The 24,826-nt window shown below is 45.1% G+C and overlaps 1 protein-coding gene across 1 annotated transcript in view; it reads left to right on the plus strand.

Annotated features, from left to right (window-relative positions):
- The window catches only part of Fhl2 (four and a half LIM domains 2), a 37,850-nt gene continuing 13,024 nt past the window's right edge, over positions 1-24,826 (plus strand). The window contains exons 1-3 of the mRNA XM_027386736.2: positions 1-311; positions 11,445-11,624; positions 21,423-21,597. Coding sequence (XP_027242537.1) covers positions 11,469-11,624; positions 21,423-21,597 — 331 coding nt within the window. The 5' untranslated portion in view covers positions 1-311; positions 11,445-11,468. The remainder of the gene's footprint in view (positions 312-11,444; positions 11,625-21,422; positions 21,598-24,826) is intronic.

Consider the following 24,826-nt stretch of genomic DNA (forward strand, 5'->3'; position numbering starts at 1 on the left):
GTTCTCGAGGGCGGGAGCCGAGCCGGCTGCACTCCGCCTGCTGAGCCGCCGCCGCCGCCACCACCACCGCGCAACAGTCCTCTGAGTGCCCTAGACCCCGGCCCCGTCTTGCGCGAGTACTCCTGCCGCCGCCCAGTCCACAGCCGGACCTGGTACACAAGAATAGCCAGCAGACAGCTGCCCTAGCACGCGTGGAGAGACACCGGTGGCCAGCGTACCCTGACCGTGGGGCGGAGACCCGGCAGACCCGAGCAGGGCTGTGCAGACCGCACCCCTGTAGGGACCCAAAACGGGAGGAACAGATCCTGGAGGTAGGAGAGCCCTGTTTTGCAGAGGACACCAGGGATGGGGACCTAAAACGGAGAGCGTAGATCCGGGGAGAGGAGAGCCTAGCTGGGCAGGGGATACTCAGAAAGGGGACTCGAAATGAAGGGGAAGGAGGGGATACGGAGAGTCATGGAGACGGTGGACCGGAAACATGAGAGAAGAAGGGGAGTCTTGAAGGGGAGACCTCAGAACCGGGGAGTTGATCTACAGGAAGAGCGGATGCGGGGCAGAGAGGACTAGAATCATGAGTGCTAGGGACCCGAGCACAGGAGAGTCTGACTTGGGAATGGTGGGGAAGGGGACCATTGGTGTCCAGAGAGAGGGCTACAGCCCTAGAGGAGTGAGTCGCCGCCAGGTGGTGAGAGACGATGAGTCTCCCCCAGAGGCAAAGTGGAACTGGTCTCTGAAGTCTATGGAAGGGAGGTGACACGCTGGTCAGCACGTGGATGGCCAGGCATTTCCCTTGGGAAGAAATGGGAGTTTGCCTGTGACCACACATCTTGACTCATCCACAAAATTAAAACCTGAGCCATAGGGTTAAAGAAAAATAATAATAATAACGCTTTGAAATGAACAGAATTCTAACTGATAGATTGCAGTCTTGTGATGTCTTGTGGAAAGAAACGCTTCAATGCTGTTTCTGGTTTTAAATGAAGCATTGGTCGTATTTGCTTGATAGTCTCCAGTTGTGTCTCTGGAACTCACCGAAGCAGGCATTTTATGAAATATGCAGCTGTCTTTGGCAAAGCCAACTTGTGGCGTGCACTTTCTTGCACATATTTTTAGGAAGTAATGAACTACAATTTGGGCTTACAGTCATGATGAGATTGTCTTCAAAACACTACTCTAAATGTGTGTCATGTCGTGGTGTTGCTCTGCTTATATGTATATTTTGCAGTAATGTATGTGAGGAAGGTTGCTTGTGGTAGTGTTACTGTGGTTATCGTTTGAGATAAATCCTTACTCTGTAGCTGGGAAAGCCTGGAGTTTACCATGCCATCTCAGGTGAACTCACACTGGTGCCTATCCTCCTGCCTCAGCCTCCAAAGTGTTGCAATTACAGGAATGACCACGAATTCCTCAAGCCCCCCTCTCCCTCCCACAAAAAAACCCAATTTGCCCTAAGGCTTAGAGTTCCCAACCCATTACCTAAAGGTCAATAAAACCAAATTTAAAACAGTCATTTTTCTCACTCTTTTTTTCAGATTCATCTCTCTCCTAGTTTTTAACAGAATAGTGTGTTGCATTGGTGGCCCCCATCCTGGCTTCTCTTTGTTCTACCTCCTTGCTGTCCGGCCTAACAGATACAACATGGATAGGTGTAGAAAGCTTGGTTGGCAGATGCACCTGGAACAGAACCAAGATGCCAGAATTAACACTGGGACCTCTTAGCCCACATGGCCTTGCCTAATTCACAAAATCTATTGGTTGCTCAGTTTCCTCCGAGAGAATCAGATAACAAAGACGCTTTCCCAGCATACATATATACACATATGTGTGTATATAGATGCATATATATCCTGCATATTATATGCAGCATATGTAGATTTTATAGCCTCTTGTTCACAGATAAGAAAACTGAAACAGAATGGTCGAAGTAACTCTGATGTCCAAAGTTTCCCAGTATGTAGATTGTAGCCCTGAGAGCTGTATCTGGAGATTTCTACTCTGTACTGGGCCTCACTGTATGAATATTTTGTTGAGGCCCTATGCGGCATGTTTTTACCTAAGACTGTTAAATGCCTTCAATACTAAGCACTATCTCAACTTCAGAGAGAAATGCGTAGCAGGATATAGAAGAAAAAAATTCAGAAAGCCAAGAGGAGTGGATTCTCCCCCTGTTCTGCACAGAGGGCTGGCTACCCAGCACCTAACACACCACGTCCAAGTCACTGTTCTATTGTTGTGAGAAGACACCACGACCAAGGCAACTCTTATAAAAGAGAGCATTTAGTAGAGGGCTGGTTACAGTTTCAGAGGCTTAGTCCATTACTGTCACTGTCACAGCAGAGAGCATGGTGGCACTCAGGCAGACTTATGCTGGAGACGTAGCTGAAAGTTCTATTTTATGATCCACAAGTAGCAGGAAGAAAAATGGGGCTGAGTCTGGCATGGGCTTTTGAAACCTCAAAGCCTACCCTTAGCAACACACTTCCTCCATCAAGACCACACCTCCTAATCCTTCTAATCCTTCGGAGAATTCCACTTCCTGGTGGCTAAGCATTCGAACATATGAGCCCACAAGGATCACTCTAATATAAACTACCACACACCAGCTTAGCCATTTGTAAGCAGCTGTGGTTCAGATATGATTTTTCTTCAAGACTCTTGTGTTGGAAGCTTGGTCATCCTTGGGTAAATGTTGGGAGGTAGGGAGTGAAGTCTAGAGGTTAGAGAGCTGGTCCATCAGCTAGGAGTACTTACAGAGGGCTTGAGTTGGACACACCATTCATGAACCCCGGTAACTTCTACTACAAAAGAGCCTATATCTTCTTCTGGCTTTCATGAGCACCTGCACACACTCATGCAGACATGTACACACTATGTAAAAAAATAAAAATGAAAGAACTTAGGAGAGGGGCCCTAGTCAGCAGAAGGCCCACCCTCGGGAGGGACAGTGGTACCCATCTCTCTCATTCTCTGCTTCCTTTGACAGTGTGATCTGGCTATGTCCTTAGTGAGGTCCTCACCAGAGCAAAGATGAGACCTTTGAATATCCAGAATTACCAGTTACAGAACAGCAAAAAGCGGGAGAGTTTAAGAAGTTGGAAAGTGTCCTTGGAGCCAGCAAATATAGCTTGTCATACAACTAGACTGTCAGTCAAAGAAGATATAGACCTGTGCTTGCTGCAACCTTTGGAGCCAGCTGAGTTGGGCAATCAGTGAATGAGTGGAAGGAAGTACGTCATCAGCCTCTCTTGATGGAGCCCTGATATGGAACACTGAGGCAGAACCACAAAAGAGAAGGGCAACCATGAAAAGAAAGACGGCAGTTGTTCCTGGAGTGGGAATGCTAAAGGAAAAGGCCAGTGAAAGTCTGTGTAGGGAGTTGGGGCTGAAATATGGAGGACAGGCAGATGAAGACAAAGCTGCTAATGATTTGTACCTTGAAGAGAGAAGGAGCCTGCTGAGAGAGAACAGTTGGCTTTCATTCTGTAGGTGTGGAAGCTGAAAGCTTCACACCCTCGAAAGCAGTGGTAGAGCCATGGGGTGGAATCTCCCTCCATCTGGAAGACTTAGGAACTTGAAACAGCCTGCCCTTCCGGGCTTCACCAGGTTGTCCTGTGGAGGCTGAATGGGCATGTTTTGAGAATAACTGTTGTGATAGGATCTTAAATGATGACTTAGACACAGAATCAGGCTGTGGCTTCTGGGCAGAGTGCCTTTAATTTTAGCTCCCCGGTACCTAACACAGTCCAGTTACTCAGTACATTCTTTTGACTGGATTAAAAAATTGGAAGCACATTAAAAAAAAAAAGTATAGCTATCTTGGTAGGCTTCAGAAATTTGACATTTATTGGCTTTTATTATTGAATAATCCAAGGATCATTCAGAAGACAGCATTTTTGCCCCCCCATCACAAAATGTATCTTAAAATTTTCAGAGACAAGCCAAGATTTGTTTCCGTTTTCAGTTTTTAAAAGTTATTAGTGTATATAACACACAATGCCTCACCTTGACCTCTGCCCTTAGGTACACTATCCAATGAGGAGCTTGTTAAGTGAATCAGTAAGCATACACTTTATAATCTAAAGTGTTTGCAGTTCAGACATATAGAGGTTGACCTCAAGTGGATTCTGGGTAGATTGTTCTATTTTTAAACACACGGGTATCATTTGAACTGACCCCCATCCCTTTCACCAGAATCTCTACCTAAACTAAGTCAGCTTGATTAGACTTACTTACTAAAGAGAACAATATTGAGCGAGCAGAGTTTGTCAGTGTCATCTTCCAGGGGAAGACAAATCCCATCAGTACACATGGCCTCTGACTCAGTGCTGGTGTAAGAGTACCGTGCCTCTGGACTTGGGTGGAGCATCATTGATTACAAACACAACACCCACCAAGGGATTTTGCTGATGTCTGCAGCCCATGTCTGGATCTGTCCATTTTTCTCAGGGCCTGGGAGTGTCTCCTGGCTGGCTTTTTAGTTCTTGACCTACTCAGGTTGTAGCCTGAACTATGCAGCTGTGTGTTGGCTGGATTCAGAGTCCAAACACAACAAGAATGTTCTCCCTCCTGTGGAAGCAGCAAATTATCTGGGAGGAGGGAAGACAATAGTGTTGGAGAGAAAAACATAAAGACCTGGATCTGTTAGTGTAGAGATCTTGAGGGCATCCATTGCCAAACCACAATCACTTTTGGGTACATTACACATATAAAACTTTCCACTTTTCACTAGTGACCTTTGCCCACATTCCTGCAAGATACTTCTGTTTTAGATTTATTTATTTTATTATTTTATGTCCATGAGCATCTTACCCACATGTATGCTTGTGTACCGCATCCATGCCTGGTGTCCAAAGAGGTCAGAAGAGGGTATGGGATCTCTTGGGGCTGGAGTTACAGACAGCTGTGAGATTCCATGTGGGTGCTGGAAATCAAATTGAATCTTCTGCAAGGGCAGCCATGCTCTTAACCACTGGGCAAACTCTCCAGCACTCTACTAAGACTTGATTCATTTGCCCACCTATTCATTTATTTCTTATTTGTTCTACTTACAAAAGGCCCCGTGTGTGCTCCCTGCTGGAGAAGTCTCCATGACATACAAGGCTCCCTGCCCAATACTGTGGTTGATTGGCATAGACAGTCATACTGTGGCTCACAAAGCCCTGTGTTTTCACTGAATTCCTACAAAGAGCCAACAGCCAACTGACCAACTTCTTATTTTTTATTAACAAATTGTGCTGAATTACTTCCTAGCATTGAGATTTCCTTCCTAAATCTATGGTAACATTTTAAAGAATAGCACGATGAGAGACACATCTAGTAGCCCAAACCTGAAATCCTAGCTGTCTGGAGTCACTGGCATGAGGAATGCATGTTTAAGGCTGGTTTGGGCTGCACAGCAAGACCCTGTCCTTCATGAGTGAACAATGAAAGCATGAATGAAGGAATATTAACTTTGTCCCAAATTGTAGTTGCTTCAACATGTGTTGTGGGAGAGTCTCCAGAAGGGTCACAGGTTTCTCCTTAAGTATGGCTCCAGGAGATCCACAAACAGCAAGGTTAATATACGTGAAACATGGTTGGCATCCCTTGGGATTTGAATGGATCCTTGGGGGGAGGCATTGGTAAAAATAAACAGATAAAAGAAGTATTGAGAAGGGTGCTTCTTTGGGACTCTTTCCCAACACTAGCCATGTGTGGTGGCCCACCTTATTTCACAAGGATTGACCTGAAATTCAAAGGCCTGAGCCAGTAGGCCAAAATTGGGTTTTCTGCTGTGCCAGCACCCACCTTGAACTCTGTAGAGGAAGCTGTAGGCGTGTAATTTCCCACTATAGAACTCTTAGGAAATCTTTCTTACTTGAGCAGAAAAGCAAGAGAAGAGAACTCTGGCCACACGTTTACCTCTCACCCTCCCTCCTTTTTCTCTATCACCACTCCCTCCCTTCTTTTTCTTTCTCCTGGCTTTTCGTGTTTCTCTTCTGTTTTTGTAGCTCTGACACTTCCCTGTCTGAATACTTATAAACACAACTGCATTTGTAAACACAGAAGTCAAAACCCTTGTCCCCAATGCAGACCCCTGAGCTTCCCCCAGTGCCGGTAGCTGAGTCTAGTCTCCTGTTTGGGACCTAACATCCAGCTTCTTCAAGTACCCTGGTTGCTCAGAGCTGGAAGGGAATGACATCAGAGGATGATTTCATCCTGGGAAGGTTGAGAACTCTGATACCCTGTAATTTAGATTTGATTCAGTCAGCAGTCACACCTCACATCCAGGTGTCTCCCTACATGCCCTTACTTAATCCTTTCAGCATTCCTATGCAACAGGTAATAGGCAGGAATTATATATAGCCTGGTAGGAGAGAGAAGGGTTCAGAAATGGCAAGTGGGTTGTACACAGTTGAGTGAGAAACTCCCTGTCTTAATCATGACTCTGTTGCTGTGAAGAGACATGATGCCCAAGGCAACTCTTATAAAAGAAAGCATTTAACTTGGCCCATTACAATCATGACAGTGAACATGGTGCCATGGAGGCAGATATGGTGTTTGTTGGAGAAATAGCTGAGAGTTCTACATCCTGATCCACAGGCAGAGAGACAGAGTCTGGGCCTGGCATGAGATTTTGAACCCTCAAAGCCTACCCACAGGCAGTGACACACTTTCTCTAAAAAGGGACACCTCCTAGTCCTTCTAATCCTTTCAAAGAGTTCTACTCCCTGGTGACTAAGCACTCGAATATGTGAGCCTATGGGGGCCATTCTTACTCAAACCACCACACTCACCTACTTGTAATTTTGGAAAGACTATTCAGCACTGGAATGTAAAGGACAGGGATATGGATCAGTGGTAGAGTCCTGATCCAACATGTGCAAATCTCTAGGTTTGAGCCTTACCACTGGGTGGAGGTGAGGGAATGGAGGGGACGACAAACAAAAACTTGACTCTGACAGCATGGGCTCATTCTTAGGAGGCATTGCTCGTATTTTGTCTCCCCCAGTTTTACATGATAAAGTCACCTTTGTGCAGCAAACATTCTCAGTGCTGTGCAGATTTGGAGAAATGGTATGTAAAATTCCACAGCCTACAAGGAATACCAAAGTCAGCAAACCAGGCATACAACTCCTCCTTGCCTTGACCCTTGACTGTCTTTTTGGCTGAACCTCCCCCTCCCCATACCTTCCATCTTCCTGATGTGTGTATGTCCAGCACTGTTTCTTTGTCCACAGTGTGGCCTTCTGTGCCCTCACCTTCAGCATGACATCACCACCCTTCTCAGCAGAAGTACCTCCCCTCCAGAGGTTGCTCTTGCTAAAGACTGTGGGTCTCCACTGACCTCCCAGCCTGGAGCTTTGGAAGTCCACGTGAGGGCTTTCCTCTGCCACCGGTTCCTCTCCCATCCCTGTAGCCCCAATCCTTTGTCTGACATCCAGTACGTAATTCCATCTTATTCAATCATTTTTGAGTGAGTGTAAGAACAACCAGCTTTTGTAGGATTTAAAAGTAAAAAATTACAGGGAATTTCTAATGTAACACTATGGATGTATGTCCTCATGAAGCATGACATAAGGCACCTCGTTAGCAAAGGAGATGACGGTGTTCAGCCTCAGCACAGCAAAATACAAATCAAAGCTACTTTGGAATCCCATCTTCCTCCAGTCACAATGGCAGTCACTAAAGAAAACAATTAGCAGCAAGTGCTGGTGAGGATGGAGACAAAACGGAACCCTTATGCTTTGCTGGTATGAGTGTAAACTAGTCCAGCTGCTGTGGAAATCAGTATGGATGGTTCTCAGAAACTAAAAATTAACCTACCACGTGACCTAGTTATGCCACTCTCGGGTATTTACCCACAGGACTCCAAACAAATATATTCAGAAATACTTGCTCATCAATAAATGTGTATCTATATAATAAACTGTCATTTAGCACAGCACTGCACATGGTGAGTCTATACTCTGAAATACTAAAAAAGAAAGATAAAGATAAACTAACGAATGATAGTGATACCTGGAATGGGGAGTCCCCAGATTTGATCTTGAACCATCACCCCTAAAATTCAGGAAGTTATTTAGCACCTCCATACTCCTTACTAAGTGACCCCCATAGGCTCACATGTTTGAACATTTGGCCCCCAACTACTGGTGGTGTTGTTTGGGAAGATCCTAAAACCTTTAGGAGACAGAGCTTCTCTGGAAGAAATGGGTCACGGAAGGTAGAGCATCAAGTTGTATAGGCTGGCTCCAGCTCTGCCCTCTTCCCCCTCTCCCCTCCTCCCCCCTTCCTTCCTGCCTGCAAATGCAATATGAGCAGCCAACCTCCACTCCAGCCTACATGCTTCCTCCTCCATGATGGGCCATGTCCCCTCTCCTCTGAAAATTGCTTATTTTTTTTGTCCCAGCAACAAAAATTAGTGGCTATTAAACTCCTGATTAATTGACCTCCATTTTCTAGATTCAATTTACACAGCATGGTGGTGAAAAGGGACACATAAGCACACTTCTAAAATAATCATGGTCTCAAATTCTAGGGTTTCCTTCCTTTCCCAACTAGGGAAGAGCCAATTTGTTGGTAATTATCAGAGACACACACAAAGATGCATATGGCTGGTACTTGTGTGTCTTAAGGACTGAAAAACCTCTGGATGACATCTACATCACACAAAATAGGACCTGACATGTTAAGAATCATAAGTAATTAATGAGCTAGTTGATAGGTGAAAAGTATATAATTAATTTTGAAAAGTATATATTTAATTTTGAAAAATGATCTGCATTAATCATCAGAAAAGCAGGCTTCTAATTACTGCTATGGTTCCCTGCTATTAATGTGTATTTTTCTTTTGTTTAGTATTAGTATATTCACAAGAATAATTACTAAATAACTGGAATAAATATGACATGTATGCAAGTAAAGTTTTTAAAAGACTAAAAGAAAAATCTATTATTTTGCATGTTCATAAAAATTAATTTGCCGGGGCGGGTGGTGGTGCACACCTTTAATCCCAGCATTTGGAAGGCAGAGGTAGGTAGATCCCTGTGAGTTTGAGGTAAGCCTAGTCTACAAATCGAGTTCCAGGACAACCAGAGCCTGTCTCAAAAAAAAAAAAAAAAAAAAGTTTTTTAAGAGAGGACGTCACTAATGTATATCTTGTTATGTTCCTAAGGATAGTAGTCCCGATTTGCTCATTTTGTGACTTACACCAGGTGGTTGAGGAGGAAAACAGGAGTGAAAACATAAGGAACGGGGCAGGATGAATTCAACCACCATGAGACAGGATTCCATGGAAATGGGGCCAAATGTGTCATCCCTGTTAGACCTCCAGAACGCAATGCAGCTGCTGCATCATCCCTGCTGGGGACTTGGGGTCAACAATAGTGATATTTAGCATAGGATGGCCTTATACTTTGAACAGATGTGGGATATCTGTTGATTCTCAGAGGTTGCACCCTTGGGTTTTTTTTGTTTTTTTTTTGTTTTTGTTTTTTTCCTGTCTCTCCACACTCGACCTATAGAACCAGATGAGGTGGAAAGCACATGCATCATGACCAGAGTAAAAAGTAGGTATCCCTCCCTGGTATCAGACATGGTGTTTATGCAGATAGCTGTATAGCTTTCGAGATAGCCTTCTTTCCCCAGAAGGGCAGGTGCTTATCTAAACTCGGAACCACCTTTCCGATTAAGATCAGGAGTTTGCTCTCTCAGTCAGGTAGCTCTGGGAGAGCCCATGAAACTCCTCTTTCTCCATCACTATTTCTGAATGACGGTTGGTTTTCCATCCATAAAATGAGGTCGTTGTTTTAGATGATTTGGGGAGTGTTTTCCAGCTTTCGAAACCCCCTGCTTCATAGTTCACTCTCCCTTGTCCTTCTGTTTGTGTGAACAGAATAGGCAGTGATCTCACTCCACTGCTAAATGGCAATGTTTAATGGAAAAACATGTATGTTGGAAGGCTGACTCCCCGCTGGGATGAAATAAGTGAGCAGGCACTTTCAAGGCCAATAACTGAAGACTTACGGGAAAGCATGGAATCATCTGCCAGCATAGCTGCTGCCGACCCAGATAGCCTAAGCAAAAACGGCATTCATATGTCATGTTTCAGAATAATAACTCAAGTTCAAGAGCCTCATCTTAGGATGCTGTCACAGGAATGTCCAGACCGTTTTCTTTAACTCTGGGAAGAGCTACATAGAAGGAAGGATCTTGCCACATGTATCCAGCTGTGTGTTTTGTGCTCTTGGAAGCAAATTATTCTACAAACACAGACATAAACCAGTAACAAAAGCTTATAGTCACTGCAACCTTATGTACACATGGTATCAAATTAATGGCTACTATCACATTTCCTGTAATCATAAACCAGACAGCAATGTTGTGTTTGCATCACAGAGCCAAATTCTGGGAGTTCACCCTTGAAGTGACTGGAATTGGAGTTTGTGAAATACTGCTTAGTCACACAGCTAGCTGGTGTGCCTGTTGATGATGGATAAAACTTTTCACTTTTAACACATTAGTTATTGTCAATCAAGAAAAATCTCCTGAAAAAAAAATCAAGTCTAAAATTTTAATGTGCAAGAGGCCTTTGACCATTCCACTATTATCAGGATGGGCTTTTCGTATCCAAAATAGTCCTGCCATGATTTTTAGGGATGGTGGTTTAAGGTGGGGAGGTGAAAATCAGTCATTTCCTTTCCTCCCCCTACAGAACATCTCTTTCTCTTGACACTGCCTATTCATCCCGGAAAAATGCAACATGTCTGGCAGGGAGACACATTCTTGTTCCCCTTTTGCAAGGCTTGAGGTGTCTCCTGGAAAGTCATTGAATGTAGTCACTGCATTCCCAACTGTGCGCTAATCCCTGTTCTTGGAATCAAGCCTTCCTCTTTATCCTGCTCTCTGGGTACCTGGACAGCTGAAAGATAGAGACCTTTTCATCCAGGAGGAATGACTCCCTAAAGCAAGTTGGCACTTTCTCGTCCACATTGTACTTCCCAACGCATGTTCAGGTCAAGGGCAATACTCTCCTGGCCTCTGACTACAGATTTTCCTGTCAGACACCCTTGCCTTGTGCCACCATGCTTTCTTCCTATTCAAGTTTATGAATCATAAAGCAGAGTGCATGGAAAATCTTTTTATAGAGATAGACATATTGTTTCTGTGCCTGCCTTTCTATTCTGAGGGCAGAGAGGTGAGGCAGGGTCACACCCTGGAAGCTACACATACCTAGGGTAGAGTGGAGGTTCTGACGCTTTTTGTGGAATCTGACATTCTGATCCAGTCAGTAATGACTGCTTTAGTGAATGGAGAGCATTCAAGCACAAAACTCCTGCATCCAGAAAGTGTTTCACTGAAAATCATGAGCATTGGCAATCTGTCAGATTCCTAGCTTCATAGGCATGGAACATGGTGTGTTCCTGAGTCTGAAGTGTGGCTTTTCTCCTCTTTTGTCACAGGTTGCTGTGAAACCAGGTGTCAACATGACTGAACGCTTTGACTGCTACCACTGCAATGAGTCTCTGTATGGCAAGAAGTACATCTTGAAGGAGGAGAACCCACACTGTGTGGCCTGCTTCGAAGAGCTCTACGCCAACACATGTGAGGAGTGTGGCACTCCCATTGGCTGTGACTGCAAGGTAGCTGCCTGTTGGCTCTTGACAGCATTTCCACCCCACCCCTGACCTTCCCAAGAACAAGCTGTTTCTTGGCATCCTGGCCCTTATCTCCTAGTAGATTCTGTCTAAGAAAGCCCCCATTTGATGGCCTTGAGTCCTTATGAGGCCAGGAAGAGCTGCTTTCTCCATGATCCAGTCTCTGCCCATCAAATGAGTGCCTTACCAGGCTGCATGGTTGGTGTTCTAAGTCCACTCTCCCTGTCCTGGTTACTAGGGCCCTTATCTAACCCCACCCTTCCGGGCAATGGTAAAGCCTTCTCTTGCCCCTGCTGTTTGCCTCTTGGTGACTAATAGGGAACAACAGGTGCTACTTAGTAAATATTTGATGAGTGAATGTATATATGCGGTATCTAGTCAGCCCCCTAGATAAACCGACCCAGAAAAGCAGCAAGGTTCTTGGGATCTGATGGGCTCTTGTCCTTTTGGAAACAAAGGAATCAGCAGCTTCCCACAGATGGTGCATGGGTAACAACATCTCTTCATTCCTGATAATTGGCCAGTGATGAAAGGTCACACATAGCCTAACCTGGGTCATACAAGGGAGGGTCTATCATAGGTTCTATCAACGTGACAACGTACCCAAGACAAACAACTTCTAAGGGAAAGTTTAATGCGTCTCACAATGCGAGACCTTCCAATTCTTGGGAGGTTGGCATTGTCACCTTTGGGCAGTATACCATGGCAGGAGCATATGACAGAGAAAGCCTCTCCCCTCCTGGTTAGAAATAGGAAACGGTTAAGACCCCAGTATTCCCCTCAAGGGTACATCTCCAGTGGCTGCCCCTTCCCCAGGCTCCATTTCCTGAAGGTCCCACCACCTATTAGCAGCACCAAGCTGGGCACCAAGGCTTAAACATGGACCTTTGGGGGACATCTTAGACCCCAGCTATAGTAGGGTCCATTCAAGATTGCTGATATTGTTGCCTGCAAAAGCACTCCTAAAACACACTTGAAAAGCACTTCAAGTGATTTCCACCCCCACAGCCACAGAACTGCAAAATGGGGCCCCTTTGGAGTCCCTAGGGAATTCCTAGCTTATGAACTCAAAGGGAACTTATGGCATTGTACAGTCTAATTTCCTCTATCAGTATTCTCTATTCCACTGGGATTTTTACCACTCTCTTCCATGACTATAAAAACCAATACATAACTTCTGACTGACTCATGCTCTGACTGCAGTATGAACATTCTAGCATGGCCTGTGCATGCCCCTTCCTCATTCTTTTATCGTCTGTCTCCTAGAAAAGAGTAGCCAAATGAATGGGTGTGCCAATAATTTCTGTTGCTAGGTATCTCTGTATTGAGGAAGGATTTCTGTCTGGGCCAGCAATGAATGATGTGGACCTGGGCAACTCAAAACCAAGCTACAGACTGGTAGCTTCAGCCTCAGAACAGGAGCCCTGGGGTATTAGAGGAAACCTAGAAGTTGCATCATACAAATGTTAAAAACTCTCAAAGATTTGACGACCACAAGCAAACAGCTGACCTGACCCATCTCAAATTGCATTTCCTCCTTTCTCCGGTTTTTGCTGGTCTATGTCATGTTCCAGGTGCCAAGTGTCCCTGTGACAGCTTCCCATCGTGGTAGCATAGACCATTTGCCTATAAAGAGAGTCATTTAGACTCCTAGCTGTAGAGGAGTCCCTCCACCATTGGATGGGCACACCACTTTTGTTGAGACCTGTGCCAAGGCAACCCATCATGGTAGATGAATATGGGAAAACAAAACTGCTTACTATGTAACCCGAGAAACAAAGTGGGAAGGAGGCAGGAGCCAGGGTCTCACAACCCCCCTTTAAAAGCATACCCTCCATCATCTAAGGCCCTGTCTACCTTCTAAAGGCATCCCAATAGCTCCTGATTAGGAACTAAACCTTTAATACGCAGGACTTCAGAGGAAACCTAAGATCCAAACAGTAGCACTCTCTCCACTGATTTAACAGACCAAGCATTAGAGCCCAGCTACCGACAGTTTCATGCCTTTCTGTTGAACTTCAACCAGTCCCTTGACTCCTCTCTACTCTTGTCCACATATGTAAAAAGGAAAATCAGGTGTCTGCCAAGTGGGGTCATTGTGATAAGTGTCCTCACACAAAGTACTCACACTGAATGGCAGCTGCAATGGTGTAAGCCCCATGCTTCCACTTTCTCTCCAACTCCCTTTCCAGTCTTTCTGTAATGCTTTCTGAAACACATGCCTCTCAGAAGCCCTGCCCTTCCCTATCCATTTTCATAATGGGCATATGGGTAAAAATGCCAGTGTGGAAGACAAACTCCCAGGCAGAGACAAAAAGATGTATCTAAACAAACCTTCTCTGGATAAGAAAGAGTTACATTAGTTAGAGGTCTACATAGTGTTCTGATGATGAACACCAGTTTAAAGGAAATATTGTGCATATCTGGGGCTAGTCATCCCTGACCAATGGCTGAAGTAAAAACAAGACGAAAGTCACTTATCATTTCTCCAGAATGATTTAATGGAAAGACCCCAAAAGCCAGTCTTCCTTCCAAAGACATTTTATGCACAAATAAACAAGAGTTCCTACGAGGGGCCAAAGTCAACAAGACTGCTGAAGGGGTCAAAAGCTAGCACGCTGAACTTTTCAACCCACACCAGCAACTTGAGATCAGTGGGTGTGGGTCCTGCCTTGTGATTTTCCTCATTTGGGAACAAAGATGGTTGGGTTGGAGTGAGACTTTTGCATTGGAGGATTTACAGTGTTTGCTGTGGTTTTCCTGATTGTCAAACATAGTTGTGTAGTTGACTTTGTGGAGGAAGTACTGACAAAAAAAAAAAAATGTTTCTATGACTTCAGGAAGTAATGTAAAATAATTGCAGCAGGAGGTGGGGTGCTTGATGAGCTAATGACCACTCAGTCTTCAGGCTTCTTAAAGGAGCCCAGCCACCAGGGACCCCACTGAACTCTCTGGAAGACACACCAATGTGTAAAATTTTAAGATACACTTTTGCCTGGGGGAATTGGGCTGATTTTGACATACTGACTGAATTTTAAATGAGACAGATGAGTTTTGGAACCTGTCCTCGTAACTAGTATTATTTGACTGTCCCAGGCAGCCCCCTAGCTTGCTTCCTCGTCTCCACTCAGCAGCTCTTTGGAAATGCTGTGATACCCAAGGCAAGAAGATGATTGATTATGACAACCAGTGGAATAGTTCAGAAGTCACAATACAAATGTAATTTTATTGTTTTGCAATATTACATCCTTCTTAGTTTATTTTGTATTGATTATAGAATTTTTTTTATCAACCTGAATTCTGAACCTCAGAAAGTGAAGAAAAACAGACTTCTCATAGAACACTGTGCATCTGAAAAATTAATGATTTTAACAAAGGGCCTCAGATGGAACAGACTGAATATTCCATGTCTCTGAAAGCAAAGTTGTGCTGCTGGGCAGGCTGTCATACCCCAGGGTACCTTGAGGGGGTGCTGTGACAAGAGCAGCATTGATAATGGAAAGAGACCTGTAGAGGAATGCTAGCTGCCAAGACTAATCTTAAAACGTAGCACCTGCTGGGAAGTTACTAGGCTCTGGCATTTGGAAATGACTCTGTTGCATTATCTAAACCCCTCTAGAGCCCTCCCGCTAATAAGGACTTTTTCATCTCATCTTATGTAGAAGCCAGAGTTAAAGGTCTCACTGAGGGTTGAAATTTGGAAGTAGTAAAGACAGACATGGAAGGTTCCTACCAACAAGCTTCGCTCCCTGCCCACAGCCTTGGCCATGGTCTTCAGTCAGATATGGACTCTCACTGGTCATTCATGTGACTAAGAGATGTTTGCCTGACCTTTGCCAACTGTCTCCCTTGATGGAAAAGGTCCTTGTCTTTCTCCTGTCTAATAGCAATGAGCACGCTGCAGAAATGGTGCCGGGTTTGTTCTACAGTTCCTCTCCAGATTCCTGGTGTTGCTGAGGCGGACTCATTGTGTGTCCTGTCCCTGTCCACCACAGTATGTCAGTCACTGAAATAGCGAGCTTCCCAGTGGAGTTTATTCCACAAGTCTATGGAAATTTAAGAGGAAGTCTCAGGTCCACTCCCCAGGGCAGGGTTGGGATATTTGTGGGTTAAACATGGAATAGATGATTATATCAAACTTCCACACCTGTGGATATCGAGGCCCATACGCGGATGTTATCGCTACGCAAATAAAGTGACTAATGACAGCAGCTGTGGCCTGCAGTATTGATTCAAGAGCTCCGAGCACATTCATGAGCTACTCATTGGCTCTACTAGTCAATTAAGAGAGAAACAAACATTGAAGCAATAAAGGAATCAGTACAAATTCTTCACACATAGTGCAGTTTCTCACTTAATGTTGGAAAGTTTTTAAAAAGAAAATCTAGGAGGTCCTTATTTGGGGGATCACATGTGTGAACTCTAAGGTAAACTCTAATCTTCACATATCCAGGGAAGACCTAGATACCCTTATTGTGTTTTAGAAAGTTCTTGAGCACCAGTAGAACAGGAAGTTGTCAGGAAGAGTCCAGTCTTCCTGCCAGCATGATGCAGACCTTGCCCTCAGCCCTTCTGGACCCTTCTCTAGTAAGACTGCTACTCCAGTCTTCCCTTCTTCCTTTCATGGCCCCCTGCAACCTTGATGCTTACTCTTTGGAATGATTTTCAAGTTTTTTTTTCTTTCAAAAATATGAGATTTTGTGTTGGGTGTGGTGGTTCATGCCTTTAATCCCAGTACTCCAGAGGCAAAGGCAGGTGAGATCAAAGCCATTCCGGTTGACATCTCAAGTTCTAGGCCAGCCAAGGCTACCCTGTCTACAAAATAATAATAACGAAAATACTTTTAAAAAATGTATCAAGTCAGTATTCTCCAAATTAGGATGTTTAAGTTCATTTTATTATTGCTGTTGCTGTTGTTATTGTTGTTATTATTACTTTGTGCTTGTGTGTGTGAATGTAGATATATGTGGGGTTTTGTGTGTTTGTGTAGAGGTTAGATGACAATTCTTCAGGGAATCAGTTTTCTTCTGATTTATAGGACCCAAGGATCAGGCCTGTACATAAGCTCCTCTGTCAGATGAACCATCGCTTGGTTTGATTTCTCAGGTTTTAATGAGCAAACCACCTTTACATGCAGAATCTGTCCACAGACTTCTTTTTTTTTTTTTTTTTTTTTTAAGACAGGGTTTCTCTGGGGCTTTGGAGGCTGTCCTGGAACTAGCTCTTATAGACCAGGCTGATCTCGAACTCACAGAGATCCACCTGCCTCTGCCTCCCCAGTGCTGGGACTAAAGGCATGTGCCACCACCACCAGGCTGTCCACAGACTTTGTAATGAGCACAGACATGCTGGGTACCATAATTCCACTTGTCCCCCAGGGTGCATTCAAGATTCCTGGTGGACTCCTGAAGTTGTGACTTGTACCAGGACACCCTACAGTCAGCATAATAACAGGTCACTTCTGAGAGCTGCATATACAATGTGACAAAAGAAGATTCATGCCCCAGCTGGGACAAAGTGAAATGTCTTGAGGTTTTGTCATGCTCAGATTGTGTTGTAACTTAAAACTTAAGAATTGTTTATTTCTGTAGTTTTCCATTAACAATTTTATATTGTGGTTGGCTGTTGGTATCTGAAAGTATAGAAAGTAAAACTGTAGTAAAGGGTGAGTATTGGATTTAATTGAACAATCTTTAAAAAAAATTATATTTAAAGGAAACTTAATAAATCAGGGCCTTCAGAGTGAGGAATAAAGCTAGCTGACTGGATTCTGACAGAAGGACCTCTCCGCTCAAGAAGGCGTGACAGCATCCTCCAGTGGCACGCCCAAGGCAGGACCCTGGAGCAGTGCTGCCTGGGCTTATGCCTGGTTCCATCTCCAACAAGCTCGGGGACAGGAGCCAGCTCTGCCATTTATGAGCCTATCAAATGAGGTTGCTTATCTCACAGAACTGTCACGGGAATTGACAATGTGAGGAAATTCTCCTTCTCTAGGATGGTATGTGACAGCCATCCTTTCTCCTGCCGTCCGTTACACCAGACTTCATTTGTAAGGATATGAAAGAATGTAGTAGAAACAGGATCACCTAATAGTCTCAAAGCGGAAGATCTTTTCAGCATGTTGAGCAAGTCCACTTACGCTCTGAAAGCAGACAGCCTGAGAAGCAGTTAGTATGGGAAAATGACAGCCAAGTGTCTCCATCTCCTAGATTAGGTGGAAGCTCAGGCAAAGGAGCAGTGACAAGATAGCTGACTGCCCAGTAGGGACCTGCTATTTAGAGCCACCTCCAGCTATGCAAAGGCCCAGGGGTCCCTTAAGATCACTGACTATCCTGGGGCTCAGCTGAAGTCTCAACAAGGGCACATTTGGAGGCCAGCAAACAAGCATGTCCTAGATCGGGACTGTTCTCAAAGTGTAAGCTATAATCTGAAAAGAAGTGTTTGTGCTGTTCTTCCATGTCATCAACATTTACTGCCATTTACGACCTTCCTGTGAGCTCAAGGTTAGCCTTAGTGGTTTTCTCTTTGTTGTTCTGGGAAATAGAAAAGGCATTTCCCCTTCTTTTTCCAATCTCCCTCCCTCCCTCATTCCCTCCCTCCCTCTTTTCTGTCCCCCTCCTTCCCTCCCTTTGTGTCTGTCTCTGTCTGTCTTTGTGTCTCTGTCTGTCTGTCTGTCTGTCTGTCTGTCTGTCTCTCTCTCTCTCTCTCTCTCTCTCTCTCTCTCTCTCTCTCTCTCTCCAGTGCTGGGATGAGCAAAGGGCTTCATGCACGCTAACTAAGCAAGTTCAAGCTGCCCTGACCCTTAGCATCTAAGTGTTGTCATTATCAATGTTCATAATGCTGTGTGGTCTTCGGTATCTGGAAGAGACTGGATGCAGGGTCTCTTAGTAATAAAACATGAAGATTGAGTCTCTTGTACAGAATAGTACAGTATTTCCATGGCCTCCACATCCTATTAACTGTCTATAAGCCTTGTGATACCCACTGCAGTACTGGTACTACATAAAGAATTGTTGTGATGTATTATTTAGGGAATATTAGCCTCCCCCCAAACTATGCATGTTCAATTCAGATGTTTTAGTTTTGAATCTTTTCCATCTGTGGTTCACTAAACCGATGGATTCAGAATCTGTGGCTATCAGAGTCATTTGTACAAAACAATATAGGAAAAAAATGAACTAGCCAATGCTGGCATGGTGCTAATCATGAAGACTAAAGTTCTGTTTGGAGTTGTGAATCTGAGTATTGGAAAGATCACTTGGCACTGGGTCTTCATGATGAGTATGTGTCATGTAGTGTCAAGCACTGGCCAGCTCTGACATATCATCTCAGTTTTTGAGTGGCATTTTTGAACTGTCTCTGAGCCCCAGGGAATCCTGGGACTAAGACCTTGTCTCGCACTAAGACTCAAGACACTGAAACCAAATGGACCTGAAAGCCACTCTGTATGTTGAAACTAGTGAAATGTGCATTCTCGGTTACCATCTTCTCACCATAAGCTCTTTGCCCACTTCCTGATAAGTACAGAAGCAGCGAGATCAGGAGGAAGATGTGACAGTATCAAGTGACCTCAGAGCACAGCCCAAGAGCCCCAGGAAGAGCCCAGTGGCCTAATAAGTGATGTATGGCTTTGCATGTGTGAGACGGAAAGAAATGCATGAGGTTCTGTGTTGGCCAGAACTTCCACAGGGCGGGTGAGATGTGGACTGAGCCTGCAGCTGAGCAGCATTTTGCCAGAAAGGAGAGAAATGGATGGAGGTGTAAAAGGGTGGGGCTAGAGGCCAGGCGAGCCTGCTGGGATCAATTTGGAAAGGGTTGACGCAGATGTGCCACCTAAAAAACAAATAAACAAACAAAATCCGGAGCCGAGTTTGGTTTTGGGGTGTGGGTTGGGGGTTGCTATGGGGGAGACATAGCTTTTTGCATCCTTGTGTCACATCTGCTCATATATAAGCGTCCAGCTTTGTCTCATAGGGTTATTGTATGGCTTGAAATAGGCAAAATGAATTTAGAAACATATTTTTAGATTATAAGGACCAAGGAAAGTTTAAAAGCACTATACAAAATTGGAGTGCTGGAATAATTACTGTGGAAGCTTTTAAGATGTTAAAATTTTTTAATGGGGTGTGGTGTCGCATGCCTGGAACCCTTGCGCTTGGGAAGCTAAAAAAAGAGAATACTGAGTTTGAGTCGGTCTCCATAGCAAGCAGTTTATACTTTATTTCACTTAAGCAACAAAGGACATGCGATCTCCAGTCCCCCCCCCAAAAAAAATATTTTTTTCAAAAAATATTTTAAGCATTAAACCTGCAAAAAACAGGTAAGGGCTCTGCTCTCTTACTCCCTAGTCTCAACATTCACAGGCTTGCGGGACACCAGCTTGTTGGTAAGGCATGTCCCTGGTCCCCTGGGTCCTGAAAGAACCAACCTACTCAGGGATCAGGAAGGGGGGGTTGGTATCAGCAAAAGATAACTGTTGTAGTTTTATTTCGGTTCTGAGTTGGGTTGGGGGTGGTTAAGGCTTCCTAATAAGTCCTTGAGGTGTGCGCTCACACCTCTCCCTTCCCCTGGGTGTCACCCTAAGCTTGACCTTCGTGCAGCTCACAGGGCTTGGGGTGTTTGCTCTTGATGCCCTCTGCTTGAGCCTTACTATGGGCGTTCAGGAGATTGTCAGTCAGCTGGAAGTCAGCCCAGGAAACCCTGTGGCTTCATATTCTGTTTCTGCCTGATTGATGGTGGTGTGGCTCAGAGCTGCAATGGCAGGAACAGAGGTTTTCTAATGTGAAAGTGGGCATTACAGGGCTGTTACTTTACTCCATGTGGGAGCTTTCAAAATGCTAGGGCAAATGCAGACAGGTCTTCTCTCATTCTTCAAGCAAGGTCAAAGGCAGCACAGAGGCAACAGGATTTTCTCCCCTGGACTCTTTGGTCCCTGTTATCATTTACTAAGGTCTCTGCTTCTATCTTCTCAAGGCCTTCCCCATCTGTGTATTGTTGCCATGTGCCACCAATGCAACCCAGCTCAAATCCTCCCCTCTCACTCCCCCAGAGGCAGCCCAGTGTACACACTCCCTCCCCGCTCAGTGTTGACCCCTGCTTTCCACTCCTGCTACTGGGCCCTAATCCTTTCATCACTTCTCTCTCTCCTCTCTCTCTCTCTCTCTCTCTCTCTCTCTCTCTCTCTCTCTCTCTCTCTCTCTCTCTCTAGCCTTCAGGAGGAAATGAACTCCATGCAAACAGGAACATATCCTGATCCACCTGGACAAGAACTTTCTCACCATGGGCCTGGCCCTCAGTGACATGAAGCTCTGACAGGCACCCTGTCTCTTGTCTCTCCTGTCCCACAGCTGTCCACACCAATCTTCTTTCTCTTCCCTGATCCACTTCCCACCCGCTGGCCCGGGACCTGCCCTGGAGCCAGTGTCTGAATGCCCAACACCCAGGGTCTTTATGCCGTGCTTGTGACCACAGAGGTCCAACTTCTGAATGTATTTTTTATGGGAAGTACATTTTTCAAAAGCCACCCTCCTTCCTCCCTCTGCCTCTTTCACACATGTGCGTGCTCGAGAGCACACACACACACACACACACACACACACACACACACACACACACACGTGCTCGCGCATGTGCACATGGGTGTGTACACACACTCCAGTTCACCAAGGCTCCCAGGCCATGTTTGTCCTAAGAGTTTCACTGTGCCCCTGTGCTATGATGAGTTAGACAGCAGCCCCACCTTTCCTGTCCTGCCTCTGACTATTTGTGTGTCTGGCTCTCCAGGACTTGTCCTACAAGGACCGGCACTGGCACGAAGGCTGCTTCCACTGCTCCAGGTGCGGGAGCTCGCTGGTGGACAAGCCCTTTGCCGCCAAGGAGGAGCAGCTGCTGTGCACCGACTGCTATTCCAACGAGTACTCGTCCAAGTGCCAGGGATGCAAGAAGACCATCATGCCAGGTCAGAGCACGCGCCTTTATCCCGAGCCCATAACACAGGAGAAGCTGCGTCAGTCTAGGGATGGGCTGTGGGGCGGGACTCTCACTTGGCCATAGACACTGGTGGTGATGCTTCAGTGCTGTCCCCTGAACTACAAAATGTGCTTAGTGACCTGAGATGTGGGGGTGGTAACGTCCTTCTTTAATCCCAGCACTCGGGAGGCAGGGCTGGTCTACGGTGCTAGATACAGGACAGCTAGGGCTACACAGAGGAAACCCTGTCTCTAAAACTGAAAAACAAAATGACACAGGGGTCGGGGAGGGATGAGGTATATATCACTAAGAGGATTGGGACCTCTAAGTGGAATTTACGTTCAGTCACCCCTTGGTGTCTTCAGGGATTGGGTCCAGCTACCCAAACTCACAGAGTCTCAAGCTCCCTATGCAAAATGCCTAATGTTTGTATAGAACATCTGCCCATTTATTTTAAATCATCTGCAAGTGCTATATGAATACCGTTATACTGTGCCATGTGGAAAATAATGACAGAAGTCAGCAGAAGTTCTCTGCAGAGACAATTGTTTTCTTTGGATTCTTTTTTTTTTTTTCCAGGCCACCCTGGTCTACAGAGCTAGTTCCAGGACAGGCTCCAAAGCTACACAGAGAAACCCTGTCTTGGATGTGTGTGTGTGTGTGTGTGTGTGTAGGACTGGTGTAGCTCAGTGGTAGAATGCTTGCCTAGCATGTGGGTTTGATTACCATTACTGCAAAAATATACACAAATGCACATACTCAAATATGGGATTTAAGAAGCAAAACTTATGATACACATGATGTAAAAAATGGGCATTAGAGCAGCTCAGAGAAGCTGGCCCAGGATTCTGATGTCACTTGACTTAGAAAAGGTAGTACAGGCACAGTAGGTAGGCTCAGGGGTCACCATGAGGAATAGCCTTTGCATGACCTATTAAAGGCTGTCCAGATTCAAGTTGCCTGGTTCAGCCAATAAAAATACAGGTCTTCACTTACTTCAAAGAGCCAGGTAGCTTTCAGCATGTGTCATGCATGGTTACTGGATAGCTACACAAAGCCAGCAGAGAGCGTCTGTCCATTGGAGTGTCATCAGGAAGTGTAGGCCCTCCCTGAAGACTAGATAGGTGGAAGCACCAGTGAGCAGATCACTGGGATTCAGGGGGGATGGCAAGCTGACTGAGGATAGAGACATCTTTGAGCAGATGGGATTCAGGGAATGTTACTTTGGGCATGTGGGCTCTGAACCATTCATGTGGGAAGACATAGTGTGCGGCGGTCCAAGCAAGGCCATCAGGCGTCCTCTAGTGGAGAAACTGGGTATAGACCGAGAATTCAAATTGTTTACAAGGCAGGATTGTTAGTGTAGTCCTGAACCTCCAGGTGGGAAGCTGAGGCAGGAGGACTAGGCATTCCAGGCTAGCCATGGCCATACTGCCAGATTCTATGTACAATAAATAAATAATTTAAAGTGTCAAGACATCTTCTTTGGAATCCTTTAATTCCAGGGAGGTTTAGAATCAAGGGGAAGCAGACACATTGAGAAACTTCAGAATCACCAAGTGTATCCACTCTGTGGCCCACAGGCTTTGTGCATCCCAGGATAGCCATGAATGCCAGTAACATGTCTGCAGATCACAATATCATATTGCAATGTCAGCCGGTTGTACACCCCTGAGACCACGGGAATATTAAGTAACCGCTAAAGAATGTAAGGTTTCAAACATGGGAATTAAACCTTGGGATTTGAGTTTTAAAGTACATACTGAAAAAGTGATCTGCACTTGTGATTTTAAGTTGAAATTTCTCAACGTATTTGCTATTCTAGCACTTAAAATACATCATTATTCATAGTACCTATAATTTTAACTTATTTTTGCTACTACTTAAGAATTTGAAGTTTGTTAATCAAAGACCTTTTAAGTAAAGCTATCAAATATATTACATTTGAAAGTGAAGTTTGAAAGAAATTCGGTTTGCTCCGTTGGTAACTGAGACCAACCTAAAGCCATTTTAAAATATTATTTTTCTTTAAGAATAACATTCAGTGCTGGGTGTAATGGGGGCACACCTTTAATCTCAGCACTCCATAGATGGAGACTGGCAGAGCTCTGAATTCTAGCCCAGCCAGTTAATGTGATGAGCCTCTGTCTAAAAACAGCAACAAAAGAATAAGATTCAGCTGAGAACAAAAATTTCAAACCAAACCATATTGTGAGGACCACGTGTGGTGGGGAGGGGTTGAGAGGAAGCTCAATTGACCCTCTCACCTCAGGCTTCCAAGTAATTGGAACTATAGTGTGCCCCACTGTGTCTGGCTGAAGGAGACTTTTAAACTCCATCGGGCCAGTGGAAACAGTAATGATGCATGTAAAAGCAACTGAAATTGGAGCTGGGGAGATGGCTCAGTCAGAAAATGCCTGATTCCCTTGCAGGGGTATGTGAGCTGTGAAACCCCAATGTCAGAACAGATGGGGAGGTTGGAAAGGGGTTTTAAGGAGGCCCTTCTGCAATGTTCACGCTGATTTTCTGCAGTGCTCACACCAATGTTCTGCAGTGTTCACACCGATGCTCTGCAATGTTCACACTGGTCCTCTGCAACATTCACACTGGTCCTCTGCAGTGTTCACACTGATCCTCTGCTGTGTTCACACTGATCTTCTGCAATGTTCTACCTGGTCTGACCAGGTAGATGTTGACCGACACATTTATTCTCTCTATTTGTTTACTCACTCATGCCTTACATGTGGCAAGTCTTCCTCACACAGCGGGGGTGACAGAAGGAGAGTCCTGGAACCATTCTGTAGCCATTTTAGGCAGCTCACAGGAAGAGCACTGATTGGTCATTGGGATCAAGTGTGTACTCACTCAGGCTCCAGTTCTCAGCCGTGGTAACCCACTTCCACAGATGTGTAGTGCTCCCTCATGTGGCAGGGCCATGCATGGTGAGCTCTGCATGGGGACTTCCATTTTGTTGGAAAGATGTTGTCATCTTTACCTCTGCTCTGTCTGCCCCACCTCAGATACAATAAACATTTTTTACCAAGGAGAGAAATGCCACAAGTCCCAGAAGCAGTTAATTCCTGAAGGAAGGACATGGTGGAGGTGGAGGGACCTCCCATTCTCCCTGGGTCTTTCCAAGTGTTTGCCTACACTGCTGTGCCAGGAATGTAGGCCACCTGACTGTTCAGTGATGGCTACAAGAGCTGTCAGTGAATCTA

This window comes from Cricetulus griseus (assembly GCF_003668045.3).
Source record: "Cricetulus griseus strain 17A/GY chromosome 1 unlocalized genomic scaffold, alternate assembly CriGri-PICRH-1.0 chr1_1, whole genome shotgun sequence".
Lineage (NCBI taxonomy): Eukaryota > Metazoa > Chordata > Mammalia > Rodentia > Cricetidae > Cricetulus > Cricetulus griseus.